The sequence below is a fragment of the Lepisosteus oculatus genome, chromosome 13, assembly GCF_040954835.1.
Source record: "Lepisosteus oculatus isolate fLepOcu1 chromosome 13, fLepOcu1.hap2, whole genome shotgun sequence".
NCBI classification, from domain to species: Eukaryota; Metazoa; Chordata; class Actinopteri; order Semionotiformes; family Lepisosteidae; genus Lepisosteus; species Lepisosteus oculatus.
The window spans coordinates 1,803,513-1,824,901 of record NC_090708.1 but is presented as its reverse complement, the minus strand read 5'-3'; the positions used below and the strand labels follow the sequence as shown (position 1 = coordinate 1,824,901).

At 44.5% G+C, this 21,389-nt stretch overlaps 1 protein-coding gene across 6 annotated transcripts in view; it reads left to right on the top strand.

Moving 5' to 3' along the window:
* Positions 1-21,389, top strand: part of pex5la (peroxisomal biogenesis factor 5-like a) — a 70,800-nt gene that overhangs the window by 14,653 nt on the left and 34,758 nt on the right. For 4 of the 6 annotated variants that reach the window (XM_069197437.1, XM_069197434.1, XM_069197436.1 and 1 more), the window contains exon 1: positions 14,902-15,058. The exons of the other annotated variants lie outside the window; for them this stretch is intronic. In XM_069197437.1, the coding sequence (XP_069053538.1) occupies positions 15,002-15,058 (57 nt within the window). In that variant the 5' untranslated portion in view covers positions 14,902-15,001. Of the gene's footprint in view, positions 1-14,901; positions 15,059-21,389 lie in introns of those variants that run through there. 6 annotated transcript variants of the gene reach the window in all.

Here is a 21,389-nt window from a genome sequence, read left to right as displayed (position 1 = left end):
GGACCTCGATTTTATATCTTATCCGAAGGACGGAGGCTTTTTTACAGTCTAGTGTCCCCGTCACAATACTCGGGCATAAGGACCCACACAGACCGCAGGGTGAGCGCTCCCTACTGGTCCCACTAACACCTCTTCCAGCAGCAACCTTAGCTTTCCCAGGAGTCTCCCCTCCAGGTACTGGCCAGGCTCAACCTGCTGAGCTCCAGTGGGTTGGCAGTGGTGAGATGCAGGGTGATATACAGCTGTGCATCCTACAGGATACAGGTACAGGTACAGTACATATGTACAGAGAAAACCTGGAGGATACTAGACAATTTCCCACATGTCTGCAGTGGATCAGTTTGGACTTTAAATGAACTATTTTGTACCCTTAATGTGATCTGGGGGACACATTTAAATTTAAAGAATCTTTTTTAACTTCCACTTGACTTTTCCTCTTGTGTTTCACACGTAGTAGTGTACAGGGACACAGAGCCACAGCTGGAAAAAGAAAGGTAATTCATTGGGGAAAGAGAATAGGAAACATTTCTCTGCACAAAGATCAGGTACAGATCCCACAGCCAGGTGGTAGAGGCTCAGACTTTCACACTTTAAAGAAACGTCTTTTAAGAGGGTTTTTTTTAAGAAAGACACCTTTTGTCTGCAGACCTATCTTATGTTGCGTTTAAAATGAAAACCATCCTGTGTTTCTTTGCAAAGCCAGTTTAAGTGTGTGTGTGGCTGATCGTGACCTTCTCTAGGGAACAGGTTCTTGACATGAAACAGCAGCTCTCTCTATGCTGTTAATAGCACAGAAGCTATTATCACAAGCACGAGAGGAGAGTTAGCGCGTTGTGAGTGTACATTTGCCAAGCTCGACTGCTCCGGCATTTCCTTTCCTGACGGATTTTCCGGAAACGAGGGGGAATTTCGCGGACAGAAGCTGGCGAGTCAGCTCTTGAGTGACCTTTCAAACTGCTGTCCTGTTCTGACTTTGTGTACCCAATATCCTCATCTGGACAGAGCCCTTAAAATCCGCAGGTGATTCTAGTCCGAAGACAATGAGTCAGGGGAAGGGCAGAAACTCATCGGTCACACAAGCATGTTTCCTGTAGTACTTCTAAATTAATGCCCAGCTACTTTCAAACCTGCACTTGGCTTCTTCTGTATTAGGCAGCATATTGTGTCAGCTGCATAGTTTAGTGCATTCCAGACGGATCCCACAGGGATTTGTTTTGGCTATTAGAAAAATTGTGTTCAGCGCATCAGCTGCAGCTAGAAATCACATTGACTCAAAAAAACAACAGCAGCACTTTCTAAAGCAAATCATAATTTATTCACACACATTATATCTATTGCTTCTCCAGCAGGATAGGATCTCGTAGTATAGAGTGCATATAACTTAATTAGTTTCTCCATATAACAAAGGCTTGCCTGTACACATCCTTCTTCAGATTATGATAGTCCTCAGTGAACATGGATGTTCCTCATTAGAAGATGAACAGGTATACAGGAACAGGGATATTCTTCAAAGCCTTCATTTCTGAGCTGCGTCTTCGATGATGGAACATTACATTTGGATTTTATTTTAAATTTTAATTCCAGAGAAAAATCCATGACAAGATGTTAGGTTTGCTGTACATTACCGAAAGGCAACAAACAGGTATTGGAACCAGTTTGTTGTGTTTTTAGAGCCTCTTAGTGTTATACTGTACATTAAGGTTTTGCATCCTACAGAAATCTTATTTCAGTAGAATACATCTCATGTTACCCTTTTGACACTAAGACATTAAAAAGTATAACTATAACAATAACAGTTTGCTTTACATTCTAGATTGACAACATGAACTAATTCTGTTTAAAAAAGGCAGCTTTGTTGCAAGAAAGGAGTCAACATACAGATGATGGACTTTCTGCAGCTGCATTCTTGTTAATTCACGTGGTTCCTCTTAAATGTGAGATGATGATGATGATGATGTGATTGCAACAATCTTTTTGGCTCCTAGCCCAATCTCAGCTTTAGGACTCACCAAATCTAAAGTATAGTGCTCACCTGCTTTCATTACGAGAAAAGATTCTTTTGTTTGAAGAAAAAGCCCTTTTTTATTACGAATGCCTCCTTTTAGCCAAGGCTCGTTGTGATTAGTGCCAGCGTATTGACATTTCCAAGGAGATGAAGGTACAATTCATTTTCCTCGCTTGAAAACACCAAAGCACTAAGGGGGAATGAGCCACACTGTCTGCTGAAGTATTTCTCAGTCCCAAATTCCTTTCTTTTTTCTTTTAGAACTAATGATAGTTTCCAATTTTTCTTTTGAAGACCAGAGGCATTAATGATGATAGAGTTTCTTGTTTTAATCAGTGGATGACACTAGAACTGCCTACCATGCTCATACTCAGCATTGTTTCAACTGGCCTGTAGCAGGCTTGATGAAGTAAAAAAAACACTTTAGGGTCTTTAATTACTTCATGACCAAAAATTACACCTGATGTTTTTTGAGACGAACAGTGTAACTGTTGATTGTCGTAATTTATTGTGAACAAATACATCTGTCAGTTTCTGGGTATCTTTACATTTTTGGTGTACATGTTTCTGAAGGTCCTAATAACAACATTTATTATTATTAGGGCTTCTGAGAATAAGTCAGTCAGTTTGAACTCTAGTGGAGTCTGCTTTGCTGTCGAAGTGAGTGGCATTCTGGGAGTTCTTCACTACGAACGGACAGAGCACACCAGCAGGAGTGTTGATTACCAACATGCTGGTGTTACCCATTAACAAAGCTGAGAATTATCATTTAATGACATTTTCCATACAGTGGTCAGAGTGCTTTTCCTGGGCTAATTCAACTTTTTTCCACTAGTTAAATAGAACATGAGATGCCAGAATACTTTGTATAAGTATGACACACATGCACATCACTTTGAAAATATCCTCCAGCAAACAAAAATCACATTACTGCATTCCCAGCTGAACGTCAGCCTGTGTTACACATAGATAACGTTCAGCATTCACTGTTACTAGCCTTCCCATCCTTGTTGTTGTCCTTAAAGGAATTCTGAATGTACTGCTGAAAGCTTTTGGTATTGCCGTTGGTTGCTTCTAAGAGCAAATTAATTCTGTTGTTCTTGCTAAACATTTTGAGGTTGTAATAGGAAGGCTTGATTACGGTGCTTGCAACAGGAAAGCTTTTGTTTAAAAACCATCAGTATTTTATGAGCAAGCCAGTCAATGGTGATTTAGAGAATTGGGGACAATCTAAGAGCTGTAACTGAGTTTGCTCGGGGCATTATTTAATAGATTATAGTAATTAAAACAACAGTAATGAAGGATTAAACACCATGCTGACTTGCTAATAATATAGGGTGTGAGCAGTACCAGATTGTGCTGCATTACCAGAATAATTGCATGATGATGTTCTGTTAAAGATAATTTGTCGGGCTTCTTCATTCAGGTATGATAGCATTCAATTGAAGTCATTGAGGTTCTCTGCAATCCTACTCTTAGAGGAATTTCTTTCTTCCTGTATAATGCCAACCAAGCAAGTCTTTGCCTTTGCCACAAAAGGTTGAATTGGAATTCTTATTTGCTCCAAGCCGAAGGGAACTGAGACTTACCCGAAAGGTTCTGGCTCCGACTAAGAAAACTGACAGACTGAGAAGTGGGAGTGGCACTTCAGGCCAAGGGAGCTGTCCTCGGTTCTGAAGTCTCTCTGTGCCTCGCCAGCTCGCACAACCAGCATGTGAATGCAGCACCAGGGAGCTGGGACTGTGCAGGGAGAGAGAACCATGAATGATTTACCCTGCATTGCATTACTCTCCCTCTCCCTGTCAAGTACTGTTTGAGCTCGGTGTGAAGAGGCTGCAGATGTGGACCCACACAAGGTTCAGAGCCACTAAGAGTGGCTTCATCTGCTTTGATAGTTTGCTTTCAGGTTTGCATCCACTATCTAGGGCTCCTCGGATAACAGACTTGGCTACCTGCCCTGTAAGTCTCTTATCCCCAGAATCCTCCTCGTCATTCACTATCCTCACCGTAAACTTTTTTTTTAATACACAATGTCTCTCATTGTGTATTTTTAAAAAGCACCCCTGATTCTTGTCATCCTTATGGTGTTCAGCTTCCTAGTTAAGGCATTAAAAACCAGGGTGTTTTTAGGAAATACTCTGCTGATTCATGGAAAAAACTCACCAGTAAGGCTTTTAATAAATTAAGGACTTAATGTCTGGGAAAGTACACTGTGCAAATTTCATAACCAAGAAGCTTTCAGAACCTGAATTTTTCATGCGTGCTGTAAGATGTCAGTAAAAGTATTGATCTTTAGATGTCTGCCTTTTAATTGCTCTATATATAGCAGCTGTAGATCACATAAGGTGAGTGAAAGCACCAAGCAGAGAGTGAACAGAGATGAGTCGTGACTATGAAGGATAAATAACAGAAATTACGTTTTTTAATTTAGCAATTTAGACAATTTGTGCAGATCAGCGGTGTGGGGAAATGAGAGTTGTGTTTATAATTCTGAGAAATTAGTACAGTAGTTTGCTTCATCTCCTCCTGAAATTTCACATTGAGAGATTCAGGTCAGTGCAGACAGGAACGGCCAGTGTCTGATGGCTTCCACACACTCTCTTTGATCCTGTGCAGCATGAATATCCAGCCTGCTGATTTGGACAGGCTTCGTCTTGCACTTTCGATGAGGAGCTGGGAAGTTAGAGACTGCCGAATAAGCGAATTGCAGTGAAACTGCAGTGAAAATGAGTGATCTACCTCTTAAAGAGAAAAGGGCCCCTCTGCTTTAGTTTATACATAAGTTTGAGCTCTCTTCCACTCTCAGCTCTGTGGGAGACAGAACGGTATTCTCAAAGTCAGCACTTGCAGAGGCTGTCAGGGCTCCTCATACGGTTGCAAAATTTACCAGTGAGTCTTCATATGTCTGTTTAATTTAGTGTTTTAAATTGTATGTATGGGTCAGCTTTGTGTGGTGGTTTTACTCTACAGTACTATAGGGATGATAGTAGTTCAGGTGGGTAGCTGCGTCAGCATGCGTAGGCTGCAAAGGAACAAGTAATAGGTTTGTTCCATGCTGAAAAAAAGAAGAAAGAGAACACAACGTTTCGGCCGTGGAGCCTTAGAAGGCTCCACGTCCGAAACGTTGTGTTCTCTTTCTTCTTTTTTTCAGCATGGAATAAACCTATAGGGATGATATACCACCCTAGCCTTTATATAAGATCAAAGCTATTTTTATTATATTAGCTTCTCCCCATATGTACCTCCTTTCTAAAGACACCCCTCCTGAGGGCTCTGCCTCCTTCAGTCACCCCTGCAGAGGTAATGGGAAACTCTGCTCAGCTGCACTGACCAGAATAGAAAGTATTAGGTCACCAGAGAAAATGAATTGCACGTTTCAAGGCTTACGGAGGTAATTGAGTTACATAATGTGATAGAAAAATGCCAGGGGCACCTACATTATTAATAATGGCAGTTAAGGGATCCCAAACAAGAGAGAATCCTGGAAAAACAACCCATCCCTTATTATGAAAACCACAGACAATAAAAACAGGAGAGAAAAGCCATTGGTGGTGTTTGTTTATAAACTTAATAAAAGCAAATTATACTCTCACTATCTTCTGTAGTCTTCCCAAACAGCAGACATCCTGGACACTTGTATTTCATAGGTAGAAACATTCACAGAGAGCCAAGGAACGTTTTACTTCTTGCCAACATCCCAGTTTTTCCAATCTGGGCCAAAGAAACATGAAAAGGACTGTGAGGATGGCAGAGCAGAACTTCAGGGATTTAAATCCTTCTCTGCCACTGGGTCTGAACGCACATAAACCAGCTGCAATTAAAAACCGTCTTTAAGAGCAAAACGAGCCACGGTGCTCTGGCAGGGATTTGCCTCGACTTTGCTTAATTGCAGATTAAAAAAAAAACGGTATTACAGTCATTTTTAAAAACCCCATAAAGTTAGTCACAGACAAGATGGTGGAATTTGGCAATGTTTTATTTATTTTCACTGTGAGAGTACTGTATTCAGTTGAAGGAGAAGCTTGCCCCAGCAGCATTAATAATAAAGTGTTGTTATCCCCAAACCACACCAGACAAGTTCATGGTACTTGCGCTGGAAAGCAGGTTATCTTGGGTACAGTATGCGTGTTGAAATTTTAATGAAGCCGCTGAGCGAACTGTGGTGACTGACGTCGCGTCCAGCGTGTCCATGTCATGACAGCCCCGATACCTGCAAGGTGCGTGACACTAATCCAAGTGGCGCTGAAGTGCCCTCACGCGCTCGCCGTGTGACACCAGCCACGCTGGGCTTTCCCTGCGGAGTCTGGACCTTTCACGGGACGGGGCTTCAGCCGTTCGCTGTGCTTGCATTCCACAATGTTATTCCGAGCACTGGGTGACTGTGCATGAATCGTTTATTCCGACAGGACAAGAACGTTAATGGATGAACTAGGGTGTCTCGGAGATAAACCTGGGGAAGCCTCCAGACATTGGCCGGGAAATGACTGATGAATTAAATCAATATTTCACACAGGCATTTAATGATGAAGTAAAAGACAGCAGACCTCAGGCTGAGAAAAGACAAAGTTTTATATGTAATAATATTAGTATAGGTGAGACAGAAGCGTCACAGATATTAGAAGCACTTAAAATGAGGAAGTCTTCTATTGATTGTAGCCATCACCATCTAAAAGAGATGTTATTTACTGACCGTTAAAAAGTCTCCTCCAACAGTTACTGGAAATAATAACAATTGGATGAAAAACTGGTCATTATTATTTCAACCAATGGATATTGTGTTACTGCTGTGCAATGAACTGGTTTGAACTCCTTGAGAAAACTGTGTAGAATGTAGGTGACGACCACAAAATTGTAATAAAAAAAGAAGTTGCTCACCTGGAATTATTCTAGACAAGAGAAAACATATACATTCCTGGGCTTGAAATAATATCCCACATTGACAGGCTAGGACAAGCGAACCTTTCTACCCTGCATCATGTATTCACAATCCTCAATAAGGTTAACCTAGCGCACTTCTTCAGAACCAACAGTGAAATACAGACCAGAGGACGCAAGTGGAAACTGTGGAAGTGCGTTTAAAACTAAGAACAAGGGTCATTTCTTTACCCAAAGGGTTGTGGGAGTGTGGAACAAGCTGACCAGCCCTGTTGTTTCAACAAACAGCTGCGAGAGACCCGGGGATTAATTAGCTACTAACTACCAGACGAGCAAGGGAGCCTACGCCCTTTGTTATCTCGTAACTTTCTGGTCGCACTCTGAAAACTGAGCCTCTTTAACTAATGACAGGTGAGCCCATCAAATGGAATCTTTCAAGCACATTTCACTGTTAAAAGGAAGAAAAAAGCAACAGAAGAGCAGGGGGTTTCTAAAAGCTTCTGGCTTCACAGTCAGCTGTCTGCCTAGCAGGATTAAATGTGTTTCCTGGAGTGTATCAGGAGGTAATTGGGAGCTGGGCCATTTGTTGCTTCATTAGAAGTCCAAGTGGCTGATTCTGGAGGAAAAAAAGAGGATTTGTGTCGAGCAGGCACTGACATTCACTCTGACACTGACAGGCGAAGTCAGAACTGAGGCCCCGAGTGGAGGTTAGACTCTATGGAAACTGACTTCCTTGCTCCTGTCAGGTAAAGGCATGGCTCATCTGCTCAGATGGATTTCTGTAAACCCGCTGGAACATCATTTTCCCTCTGAGCAACAGATAAATATATACGGTACGATGCGGTCCACGTTTATTTACTGCAGCTGCGAAGGCGGAGAAAGCCACAGCCCTCTGCCTGTCGTCCGCGCTGGAGTGCACGGCCGTCAGCCGGAGCCCCTGCCTTGGCTGAGCTCCTTCCTGCACGTTTTTCGCGAGCCGCGTGCGTTCGGACGTGCGGCTGTGCGTTTAATGAGTCTCCACTTCATTAGGATCCCCACGACCAGGGGCCCCGGCTCCCACGTTGCTGCTCGGCTTCCCACGCCCCCCCCAGCGCGGAGAGAAGAGTCGGGGCGCGCCCCGGGCGCACGCAGCTGGCGGCGGGTTCCGCGGCGCCTGCTGTCCTCTGCAAGTGGTTGACGCTGCGAGTCTTTGCAGTGAATCTACAGAGGGATTCATAATGACATTGGAAAGGTCACCAGATGGGGACTGGTGGGAGGGCGGGCCGGCAGCCGCTAGGAAATACAGACCTGCAACATGAATCAATTCAGCAATTAGCATTACAGCTATAAATATGTGTCCTGTGCACAATGTACTGTGTGCTTTCAATGTTTAGAATTATTACTGCTCTTGCTATTAATGAAGTCAAGGGATATCCTCCACAAAATGCCAGGTAGAAAGTGGGCTGGGCAATGGCTGAGACTTCTCTCCATTAATGTGGAATACAAGTTTGCTGTATTCTGGTCTAATGCTGGGCTGTATTCTGGTCTAATGCAGAGCTGTATTCTGGTCTAATGCAGAGCTGTATTCTGGTCTAATGCAGGGCAGATCTTGGCCTTACTTTGCTATGAACTTTAGTTTGATAGATACGTCATTGACCCCTTGAGGGAAATTGCAGTGCAACAGCAGCTTAGCACAGTCAACGCAGCACAGTGTAACGGAATGATACAATAGTACAACAATAATAATACAGTACAGTCAGTGAGAAGTGCACTAAGAAGAGTTGCTCACAGTCCAGAATATACAAAGAACAAACCAGGACAGTACACAAGAAGTTGTATTGCACAATATAAATATAAAGCCATATCACCCTGCAACTCACAACTGGCAACCCACTGAAGCTAAGCAGGTGTGAGCCTGGTCAGTACCTGGATGGGAGACCTCCTGGGAAAAACTAAGGTTGCTGCTGGAAGAGGTGTTAAGTGCGGCCAGCAGGGGGTGCTCACCCTGCGGTCTGTGTGGGTCCTAATGCCCCAGTGTAGTGACGGGGACACTATACTGTAAACAGGCGCCGTCCTTCGGATGAGACGTAAAACCGAGGTCCTGACTCTCTGTGGTCATTAAAAATCCCAGGGCGCTTCTCGAAAAGAGTAGGGGTGTAACCCCGGTGTCCTGGCCAAATTTCCAATTGGCCCTTACTAATCATGGCCTCCTAATAATCCCCTTCTATGAATTGGCTACATTACTCTGCTCTCCTCCCCACTGATAGCTGATGTGTGGTGAGTGTTCTGGCGCACTATGGCTGCCGTCGCATCATCCAGATGGATGCTGCACATTGGTGGTGGTGGAGGGGAGTCCCCATTACCTGTAAAGCGCTTTGAGTGGAGTGTCCAGAAAAGCGCTATATAAGTGTAAGCAATTATTATTATTATTATTATTATTAAATGTATTGCACAAGTCCCTGGCATACATTGCCCAAAAAACAGTTGTAAACGGGAAAAGCCGGATATAAGCAGAGAGTTTACTGTTTAGTCCAAAACCAGGTCAATGTCAGTGTTGCCCCTGCCCAGACACACAGTGGATGAGTTGTACAGTCTTATAGCAGAAGGCAAGAATGACCTTCCATAGGGCTCCCTGTCGCACCGCGGTTTTGCTATGAACTTTAGGGCTAGGGCTCTACCCCAGCGGAAATAAATCACCTAGCCCCTGCCTGACAAACTCGCAGGAGTTCAGCAGCTGGCTAAAAATCATCTCTGAAGGTCCTCCGTGTGTCCCATCTGAGTGCAGAGGCCCCGAGAGCACATTAGGGTATTTGGCAAACTAATTCATCTTTTGACGCTGGAAGTAAAAAAAAAGACAGAAGACAAATTGGATTCCCTGCAGAAGGGAGCCATGTGAGCCCCGAGGTTTTCATTTCTCCAAGTCAGTGATCACACACTCCCACCCTCCCCTAGAACTCGGAAAATAAAAAACGTAACATGGACTCTCAACTTCCTGGTTTTATCTGCCCCGGGTGGCGGTTTGGGGAGGACTTCCTGTCTTGTGAAAAAAGACGTCAACCTTCAGGTGGTATGTGTTTGCCATGCACAGAAGAGAGTTCAGTCTTCTAGTACTGTGTATCTTTATTAGGACGAGTAAATGCACTTCAACAAACAAAACCCTTGTGCCAATTCCTTTGCCTTCCTTAGTTATTGAGGCGTAAAGCACTTTACTCCCTGATTTTAGTCAACGGATATTGCTAATTTTTGGTTTAGCAAAGACAGGGAGGCTCTCAGCTCTTCCATGTACGGGAGTCGCCTAGTTATCATCTTCTTGGCTTGAAGATGTTGGGAAAAGGGCTGGAGTCCATGTGGCAGAACCAGGGCTCTGTCTTTGGCGCTTCACGATCTAATTTGAACAGGTGTTGGACCAGAAACTGGCCACTGTGACCTTCGGTTACAGCAGAGTTCCTCTCTGGCAACAGTCCTCGATTAACACTGCAACATACTGGATAATTACTGTTAATTACATATTCATCATTAATATATATATATTAATATGTTAATCATTACTGACCTGCCCGGTTTAAAAGATCTAATCCGGACAAAAAATGTAATTTTTTATTAAGGTGGAGAAATGGCTAGAGTATTATAAATGGATTTTTTTTTTATGATTGTACCAGTGGTTTTACTTTACTTTCAAGTTTTCAAACTATAAACGACTCTTATTTCTGTGACAGTTTGTCCCTGAGGCTATGAAATTGCTCAGTTTCCTCCTTTTGAAGTGCAGAACTCAAATCTTGGGGAAAATTAGCCTGTTAAAGCAAACAACAGGAAGAACAAATAATCCACAGGACCTCCTGCAGCAGACAAGAGGCCATTCCAGGAAAAACTCACCCTCTTTAAAACTGTTCAAAGATGTGATTACTATTCTAATAGTTTAGTATAATAAACTGTGATCTCCCAGAAGAGTGAGGCACTGAACTACTGTAAAAACATGGTGAAGTTACAGACTGTGGAAAATCATAGGGAAGAAAAGCCAACAGCTGGTGTAATATGGTAAAACTACAAATGTAATGTGCAACTTTAATTTGTAAACTTACTTCTACAAGTGTAGTCCATTTGTGGCCAAGTACTGTAAATGTGGCGTTATGTTTAGAAACCTCTTATTTCACATTTTTATTCAGGTTTTATTTTGGTTGACTAACCACAAAGCAGATCTATAAAAATGCACAACTAATTTGCAATCCATGCAGACAGCAAACAGGACTGAAAGGACAAAAGCTGTAGGTGAAAAATGCCTTAAGATGACATTTCACCCTACTTCCTGTGTAGCTTTCATTAGAAAATGAGCTACGTGTAGATTACAGGGTATCTGTGGTCCACTGACAGCAGCAGTGATCTTCCCTTTGGCTAACGTTCACATAACCTTGATGGAGTTCAATCTCAACAGTCTCGACTCCTGTGCTGCGTCAGAAACAAGTGAGTTTTATTTATAGGCCTTTAGAAGTGTCCCCCTAAACACCCCAATTCTAAAGAAACCAGCGAACTAAATTGTCAGAACGCAACTAATGAAAAAGTATGAAGGCACGACAACCTTTAACTGAACCTTGAAATATACTTGTACTTGAAGTGTCAGCTCACACAGACCAGTTTACTCAGCTGTTTGAAATGTTTTGGAAGCAGGAAACTCTGGGTGATTCATCACACCTTTATTATGACTATTGACTAATGCATATAATAATTCACAGCACCTCCGCAGTCCTGCTCCGTTTATATTTTTAAAAGAATTGTCACATTTATAGGCTCGTGATAATACTGTTTGTTTAATCAGAAACCCCGCAAGGAGCAGGATATTAATTTCTCTCGACAGTTCATCTGTAAACTTACATTCTCAAACTGAAGCCCTAAAAGACAGATAAGCAACCTGACTCAAAAAGTAGAACTTTGCTGGAATGCAAACAATTCCCTGATCCGGAGAATTAATGTCTGTTTTGGTTCACCCGAGCGTTATCTATCCCTGCAAAAATAATGATTATTGCTGTGGAACGTGGTTTGGGACCTTTATTAGTTAGCCTGCTGGAGAAAAAAAAAAGGTGGATATCCCCTATCTGCGATGAAAACCCCAACTAGAACTAATTGCAGTTTCCGTCTCGCATGGAGATTTTAAACCAGGATCTGTCGCAGACCAAACTTGGGGTGATGCCTTTTTTCCGCGTGTTCCTCACCGAGCTTGGTGATCGCTTTTTTCTCCCGGCGTCTCGATCTTGCGCGCCGCCAGCCCCCGCGCCGTGTCTCCCATGATCTCCCTGTCTATCCTTGGAAGTGAGGCTCTGAGCCCCTTGTACAGCAGCGTGCGATGCTGAGAACGGCTCCCGAGATGACGAGGGACACGGTCCGTGGTTTCTGACACGGTTTGTCGGCTCTGCGAGAGAAGCTGTGGGGGCGCAGGTATTCACCGCCTCGCCTGGGAGCCAGCGGGCCGGCACGCAGACAGCGGCCAGGTGGGGCAGCCAGTTAGTTGGCTAAAAAAAAACTGTCAAGGGAGCCCAACCAGTGAAAGGAAATGGAATTGAAGCGTGCAGGTTTATGTCTCAATTTGAACACTAGCTGGGCAGTCCTGCGGCTTTGAACTCCTGCGCCAAACACTGCTCTGGAGAGACAGGTTTTCCCGGTACGTCGTTATTTTCAGAGTAGATTGAGAGACAGCTGCTGGAGGTGACGAGTTGTGTTACAAGGGCCACCTGCCGACAGTCAGAATATAAAATGTCAATAAGGACTAATGATTTTCTTTACCTATTTAATTGTACAAAGTATATTTGTGATATAGTCGTATCAGCCAATCACTACATTTAGATCATGTGTGCTGGTCTTTTCGGTTGCTTATCAGACCACTGGGACTGTAATGCGCTCTAGCTGGTGATGCGTGGCTATGCAGATAGAAGGATTCTTCAAGGCTGCGCAGGCAGGGCAGTCGTCAGAGGTGCGCAGGCAGGGCAGTCATCAGAGGTGCGCAGACAGTGGGGATATTTATGGCTGCGCAGGCAGGGCAGTCCTCAGAGATGCGCAGGCAGGGCAGTTATCAGAGATGCGCAGGCAGGGCAGTCGTCAGAGCTGCGCAGACAGTGGGGATATTTATGGCTGCGCAGGCAAGGCAGTCATCAGAGATGCGCAGGCAGGGCAGTCATCAGAGGTGCGCAGGCAGGGCAGTCGTCAGAGCTGCGCAGGCAGTGGGGATATTTATGGCTGCGCAGACAGAATATCTTACTCATTTAAACATCTCACCATTTTTGGGCAATTTATATGAAGTTAAAATAAAGTGGAGAATCTTTATCTGCAGAAAATGAAATGCCAGAGAGTGAATCGCACGCGTGGTGTTTAAAAGCCTCTGAGATCTTGTCTTTTTTGCGACGTGTTGGGGGCAGTTTGCCAGGCAGTAAGAAAACCTGTCCATCTGACCAGGCAGGAAGAATGAGCTTGTTAGAGAGAGGTCTGTTCACAGTTCTCCCGAAGAGAGCAGCTGGGATCTTCTTTTGCAAGGGCTGTACCTCGATCTCATGTTGTGCAAAATGTTCCTGACTGCTTATCAGCACAAACTGCTGAGGTGTGCTCAAGCCAGACACAACAAGGAAGTATTTTCCCTGATATTACCTATTGGTAGAGAGCACTGTTTTTTTTTTTCTTGTAAAATTGGCACAGCAACCATAAACATAATTAGGGAAAAAAACTTGCAATTTTAAGGAATGTGTACAAAAAGCCTTTTCAAATAAGGTCCTATAATAAACAAAAACAAGGAAACAAGGTATTCAGCTATTTAATTCACAGGGTGCTAAGCTTTCCAAAATCATTTGCTCTGGGACAAAGACATTTTCTAAGCCAGTACCCAGGAAGTGCTGTTTATGCAGAGCTGCTAATTGTGTGCGTGCAGGGCAGAAGGGGGTGTATTTCTGTGCATCATTAGCAAGTCTCCTGTTTTAGAAGTTACAGCTCAGGCCTATTTTTGTGTCCTGTGAATTGAGGTTTGGCCTTTTGCGTAAGAACTACTTACGGACTGACAGGGAAGTTGGCTGTGCGTGTCTATGCCTGTTGTGCAGCCTGAGACCTGTTCCCAGTCAGTGTTTAAGCAGATAATATTGGCATTTGCTCATAAGCTTAATCTCTATTCTTTCTAAAAGTACTAATCTGAATTGTTTTTTTATCTTCAGATCAAGATTAGAAAGTTTGGCAGAATAATGAGCAACTGACATCTTTTTATACTGTATATGGCACCACTAACCTTCTTGGTGCAAACCATATATAATGAGGTATATAAATATATCTCTTAGAATAACTACTCTTAATGAAATGCTACAGCACTTTTGGTGACACAGGGAGTTTAAATCCACATTGTATGGATTTGCTTACACCAGCTGTTTGGAAAGAATTGCTGTCAGGCACACGGTTTCGTCAGGCATTTCTTGTTAAATAAAGTGCACCTCGGACTCTGCAGTTTTTTTGTTATCAGGGGTAAGCAAGTTACTGTTTAATTTCCGTTCTGGTATTTAGACACATTAGAGCCACAGAACATTCCAGCACAAGCAAAGAAAATGCTCTCTAATGGCACAGCTCTTGACCCTGTTCTGAATATACAGACTTTGCAGTTCTCTCGATTCACACAACGCTCGCGTCCTGAATTTTGCCCAGCAGAAAGGCAGGAAAAAAAGCTCAAGATCTGTCAAAGAGGTCACTACAGGGAGACATGCGTGTTGATCTATAAATATATTCCCAGTGAAGCCGAGTGGAATGAGGTGTCTCAGTCTTAAATAATTAAAACCCTTTTTTGTTTTTTGTCTGTGTGCTCCCTGCCTTGTGTAAAGTCTGCCCTAACCAGCCACAGAGCACAATCTCTCATGAAAAAATCTCTCGGGCGTTTCAGTGGAAGCACTGTGACCTCAACGTGCTTTTGTCTCTTCCTTTTCCATGTAAACCTCGCCCTGAAGATCTTGCTCCTTTAGACCGCAGCCGCTTGCCTCAGGGCGATGACACGGTGCGAAGAATAAAAAAAAAGAGCACGCGTTACCCTGTGCAGGTCTTGAAGGTCATCGCCGCTGTGTGACGCGCCGGGGTGAAGGAGACGCCTTCAGAGAGCGGCAGGAGGTCAGGCCGTACCGCAGTTTGTGCCCTGCGATGAGCCCCAGGGAAGGGCCCAGGGCCAAGCCGGATGTAGCGCACCGTTCGGCAGAGGTGGGTGGCAGGACTCTTCAGGCAAGAGTCCCCGCCTGCAGCCCTCTCCCGGCGTCTCCGCTGTCCCGTGGTGAAGCCGGGCTGGTGACGGGCCTGCGGCGAGGTCTCGGTCGGGAGATGCGCGATGGGGCCCGAGCCCGCTCCAGCGGGGGCCCCTCTCCTCGCGGTCGGGCATGCCGGGGGCCGGGGGCCGGGGGGGTCTCTGCTGAACGGCGGACCCCCGGTGAGGTCTGCTTCTCCTTACCGCACCACTCGCCCCGGCAGTCTGAGAAATTGCTCGCTAGTCCTCCGGAGGGCAAGCTGAGCATTCAACTCATTTCTAAACTCGGATCAGAGCTTCAGATAGTGTTTTTATTTAAAGTTATAATGGTTTTGAAACTCGCTTCCATTTCCTTTTAAGAGTGGCGTGCGATAAATTCAATTTCCCCTGAGATATGATGATTAAAGAAAAGCTAAATTGTGCTTAATGTAATTAAACAAGTGCTCTCATTGTCTTCCTGGTCATAAGGATTAGCTGTGACTGAATACCTTACACGTAGGATAGCCACTGGAAGTGTTGTGCAGTTAAAGATCTATCACTACCTTTCCTTTCTAATATATGTGTTTAAAAATAATAACATACATCCATTTCCTTGTTTCCTTCTGTGGGACAAGGTGGCCAGCAGACTGCTGCCTCCGAGCTCCCCTGGACTGGGTTTGAGTCCAGTCTGTGGCACCTTGCGTGTGGAGTTCGCATGTTCAGCCCTAGCCCTTAGCGTTTGGTATTTTGCAAAACTTTTTAACTGAAAAAAGATCTGGAAGTATCATTTGTGTCCAATGGACGCCAGAACTTGATAGGCAGATTTTCACCCTTTGTTAACAAACTCAGCTGTGTATGTTTTTATTCCCAAACATCAATGCAGACCTAGAACAGTAACAGGTCTTATTCAGGTGTCTCAGTCCATCACCGTAAGAGTTATACCTTTATTTTACAGCTCTTGTTCTCCTGTCGGAGTTGCACAAATCTGCTCAAGTGTCCAATTTTGTTAGGAGCTAAATAATGTTATTTGCACTCCGACGTACCCGCTGAGATCAGCCGAAATTAGTTTAGAGCACATATGCCACAACCCTAGAGTAGAATGGTCCGTTTTACCAATAGGAAATTTAAAACAATTAGGTCGCTGTAGTGCAGCCTGGGCTTTGAACTCATGTCAGGTGTGTAGAATTTAAAGCACAACTACCTCCGTAAACTTCCCACACACTCTGTGCACACCTTTTCTCATCGGCCATGAGCGGTGCCCGCCCATGCTGGCTAAGTAAGTTTCGGAGCTGCATCTTTATGCACCAGACAGGGGGCATGGCACAGAAAACGACTCTTAAGTATCCCCACAGGTTTTGTTAAAATGCTTTCCATTCTGCTAATGGAGCACTGTCGCCAAGCGGAGTGCTCACAGATTTAGATCACCAGACCATGTAATTAATTTGGCATGGGCAGCGTTTGCGTTCACATCCTTGGGGAGAGTGGAAGCACCAACACTTCCAACACAAGCTTTTTTGTTTGACTCGGCTCATGTGTCATGTCTTGTTGTCTGGGACAGCGTGCCTGTAGAGGCTCTGAGGTCATCCAGAAGGTTCATTTGTCAGCTTCCTGAGACGCTTTTTCCAAGCTGATCCGCCGTCAGGAGCCTCTCCCACGCTGTGCCATGCGATCCATGAAACAGGCCCACGGGGTCTGCCGGGGTCAGTAACGGGAATCTCTGCAGAGCCTGCTCTGACACCTTGGTGATATTTTCTTATCCGTGTCATCTGCCCTTTGGGGGAAAGACGATTTTGTTTTCGCTGTTTCGACTCTGTCTTGTAACACAAACACATCCTCCCAAGCATGAGCCATCAGGACGCTGGCCTTGAGCCACAGAGCGCCAGCCCCCAGGCGGGACACCGGGCCAGCCCAAACATTAATGCACACCTGAGACAGTAACGGGTCTTATTCAGGTGTCTCAATCCGTCACCGTTAGAGTTCTACCTTTATTTTACAGCCCTCGTTCTCCTGTCAGAGGGGCGACAGGGGCAGCAGGGTGGCTGAGCAGGATGCCTTGGGAATATGGCAGTGAAATGAAGCTAACAGAAGTGGGCTGTGTGCCCCTGACGGGGAAGCACAGGGCACAGGGGCTGGCTCTGGGGCCTCACAGCTCCCACTACCTTGGGCACCTGTCTGTGTGGAGGCAGCATGTTCTCCCCACCTGGGGCTGGGCTTTTTTCCCCTCGTACGCATTGTCCTCTCAAACAGGCAGGAAATAATTCTCTCTCTCAGAAACAGTGGATCCCTGGGGCCTCGCAGTACTAAGCTGTTTCATTCCTGCTTGAATCGTACCAGCAGAGCAGCCTCCACTGCTGAGGCTTCTGTGCTTGCCCTGTGACCTGTCTATAAAAAGCCCTGTGCTGTCACATTCCTGCTTATCTCGGAAGAGTGTGGGGTGTTACGGAGTGTGACACTTAAGGAATCAATGAGGCAGCTGACCGAGGCTCTCACGTTTCTAAACAAAACCCCTCACCTCCAGTCCCTGCGAGGACGCTAGCTAGGACGTCATGCCGGCCTGGCTGGGGGGTGTCCTAGTCATCACCATGGAAACGAGCCTGGGCTGGTCAGGGATGTCAGTAAGGAAGGAAGCCCAGCAGCTGCAGCCGGGTGTCCACACCGCACACACTCGGCGTGCCCAGACGCACTGTCCTGCCTCTCTTGCTGGTTGCTCTCTTGCAGCCAGACTTTGACTGGCTGATTTAATGCTGTAAACAGCAACAAAAAAAAAGGTTCAGCTTCATTTTTAACAAGAGAGAAAGCTTTCAACTTGCATCAATAAACTGTCTTTGTTTCAGTGCTCTCTAGCATGTAAAATACAGTGTCAGACTGAATAATTAAAGCTGTTGTCGTGTTCCAGGGCCATTAGGAATTTATATTTGTGTTTCTTCAAATTCAGGATAAGACCAGTATTGATTAATGCTTCATATCCTAAGCTCATGCCTCCTTAATTTATTTCACCCCAGATTGTTTGGGGAAGATGAAAAGAGCACCGTGACCTTGCTTGGTTCTCTCTGACAGTGGGGTGTGCGAGTTATTTCACTTTTAATAAGCGTTTGCCTTCATGCTGACTGCCAGGATTGACTGACTTCATCTGACTACAGTATTAATTATTTTTGCTTGAATAAGTGATGGAATATTTTCAGCTCATCACCTACCTGTCCCACCCTATCACCCCACTGCAAAACATTTGCTTTGTATTTAATTCTTTGATTTTTCATTGCTATTTTTAAGATTGTTTCCAGTTGTGCAAAACTTTTAAGTGTTTGGATAAAGTGTTTTAGGAGTATTTATATTGTAGCATTAATATCGGGAAATACAGTTCAATGTTATGTCTTTTGTTAGATTGTGTGAAAACATGTGTGCATATACAGTATTACTTACTCACTGCCACTCTCTAAGGATAAACTGGAGTGAAGGTGGACGGGTGACTATTTGAATGTGAATATCCTGGTTAATATTTCATTCCACAGCAACATTCAGGGCTTAAAGGGCTTTCAGAGCTTTTAATACCTTCTATTGAGTCTCAGTTTCATCACAGCATCTCAGTCAGTACAAAGAATGGGTGCTGATTTAAAAATACCCAAGGGATTTGGTCAACATTTTGAGTGCTTTAAATCAGAAACCAGTTTCGCTGCTGGGGTAAGAGTGAGCAGATAGCTCATCTACAGGAAACGCCAACAGGAAATTGGCAGGTTGCTCCCAGGGAAAATATGGACTTGTCTCCTTTTTTAATTAAACTATGTAATGAACAATCTATGTAATTAATCATTCTTAATTGTATGCAGCACGTGATATTTCAAATGATCTATAAAATTGTATACAGAACCTGCAAAGTGTTTCGGAGCTGAAAATCCATTTTAATGGACTAATAAAAAACAATGCCAACTATGTAACTGAGCGCTGATCTGGACCAGAAGCCAGTAATGAACATTAACAGGGTTAGAAGTTTGAGCATTTATAGAGAAACCAAAGATGAGCTGCTAACACATAGCAAACATGGACAGATTTGTGATTAATTAAAAATGCCGGGGGATTTATGTAATGAATTAATTAAGAAAAATAAGATTGGATTGTCCAAAATGCTACTTTTTTCACATAATTATTCCGTCATAAGATATGGAAGAGGAACAAGATTACAATGAAACAAACACTAACCTGAAAAACTAAAAACAATCAAACTGTTTATCAGACATAAGAGATAAGATCACTTTATTATCCCTATACAATGTCTTACAGTAGGAATTTGTCTTTTCGCAGACCCCAGCTTGCTCTCCATGAGACACACAGACAGGGAGAGAAGCTGGGGGTCAGAGCGCAGGGTCAGCCATTTATACGGCGCCCTTGGAGTAGTTGGGATTAAGGGCCTTGCTCAGGGGCCCAACGGAGTAGGATTCCTCTGCCGGCCGCGGGATTTGAGCCGGCAGCCTTCCAGCCACAGGCGCAGATCCTGAGCCCCAGAGACACCACTCCACCCTGCGTCATAGACATGATGCTATCAGGACCACACCACTACTGCACACTCAGTTCAAGTGCAAGGCAGCTACTGACAGAAGGTGTTAAAACGCACACCAGGAGGAGAGAGCGATAGCCTACTGTAAGCCTACTGTAGCATCGTGGAAGGTCCACACATTTCCTGAGAGAGAGAGAGAAAACTACTGAACAGAATTTGTAAGCATTTGCTTTTCATTGTTCGTATGTACAAAAAATGCCCGGTGGTGAAGAGAGGGAGGCGGCTCATGTGTTTGGATGTGTTAATGGCCCGCCTGCGGTTTAGCGGACCGCAGCCTCGAGAGAGGGGGGACAAGGCTGGGTGGGAAAGGCCTGTGACTGCTGGACGCTCTGTGCTCAGGGAGATTCATGGGCTGCCTGTCTCTGAGGCCTGCGCCACAGAGATAATGGTCAACACCAATCATACCAATTCCCATGCCCATCCACCCCCCTGCCGCGGAGGGGCTTTGCCTCTCTCACCGTTGCGCGGGAATATTAGCTAGTCTTCGTTTTTCTTCACACTTTCACTGCACAGGAGATCTCTTCTGCTGCCTCTTCAAGTTGGAGCTCCTTCACCGTGAGCGAAAAGGCCGCCCCTTGTTGGGCGGCTGGTGACTTTTATGGCGTCCACCCGTATGCGAGAAATGGCCGTTCTTAGTGTGACTGTTACAAGAGGAGGGAACAGACACAAGCTGCCTCCTGCAGTTTCTGACACCCGGGTTGTGCATCATAGCCTTCACCAACTCAGTGGCAGTTAGCTCTCCAGTATCCTCTTCTGCGAAATCAACCATTCATTCATCAGTAATCTTCCTTCATCTTCTTCCCCATTGTTCATTTAATTTTTTTCATCTCGGGTACAATGTAATTGAACGGTCCTCGTTGATACAGTGATGTGGAAATCGACCGCCTAAACCATTTACTTGCATGGTCTCTGCTGAAAATGGATGTATATTGTGTATTTAGTGAACAAAACAGGCCATTCGCTCACTCCCTCAAGCGTAAAATAGATGTTTGTGTTAATTCTACTGATTTTAGTGCAAGTTTAGAACAGAGTGTCTGGGACTAAGGTAATAATATTCATTTCACTTTCTTTACTATACATGATACTGGTGGAGCATGTTCCCAGTTGTGGACTTGTCCTTTCCAGGCTCTTGTTTTGTGCTAGTTTGTATCGCCTTTCATATTTTAAGTACCTATTAAGGCAGTTAACCTTCTCTTTTATATACTTTCAAATCAAGCCCTTCAGCCTTTTGTTGTGTGATAATTGTAGAGTTCTCAGTGAAAGAGACTGTAGGTGAAAGTTGTGTATAAAGTCAAGTGCAATTTTCGTTAAGTGAAAGCTTCAAACTCCATTGTTATTTTTAACGCATCTTAAATAGAATGTCTTATTAGAATTAGCTGTGGTCTCTTGCTGGTGTCTGGATGCGATTCAGAGGATGATGTTGCTTCATGTTTGATCCCAGTGCTTTCCCTGTGGTCTGTGGAGGTTAATGGATTTTCCACACCTTGATTCCCACGTTTTCTCCTTTCTCGGCCCTTAACCTTCACAACATCAAAACTTGGAGCCATCTGTTGTTTGTAAATCGCTGTACAAACCTGCTGCCTGATGGTGGAAGCAAGAAACCCCCTATAAACACAGAGCCCCCCCGTGCGGCTGTCTGTTAATTTAGGGAGCTGATTGGTGATTTGATCTAATTCAGGCCCATGGCTCATGAACCCTGTCCTCTCTCCGATTTATGTGATACTTAAGGAAGTACTCCGAAAGAGTCTGTGCTGAGCTACCCC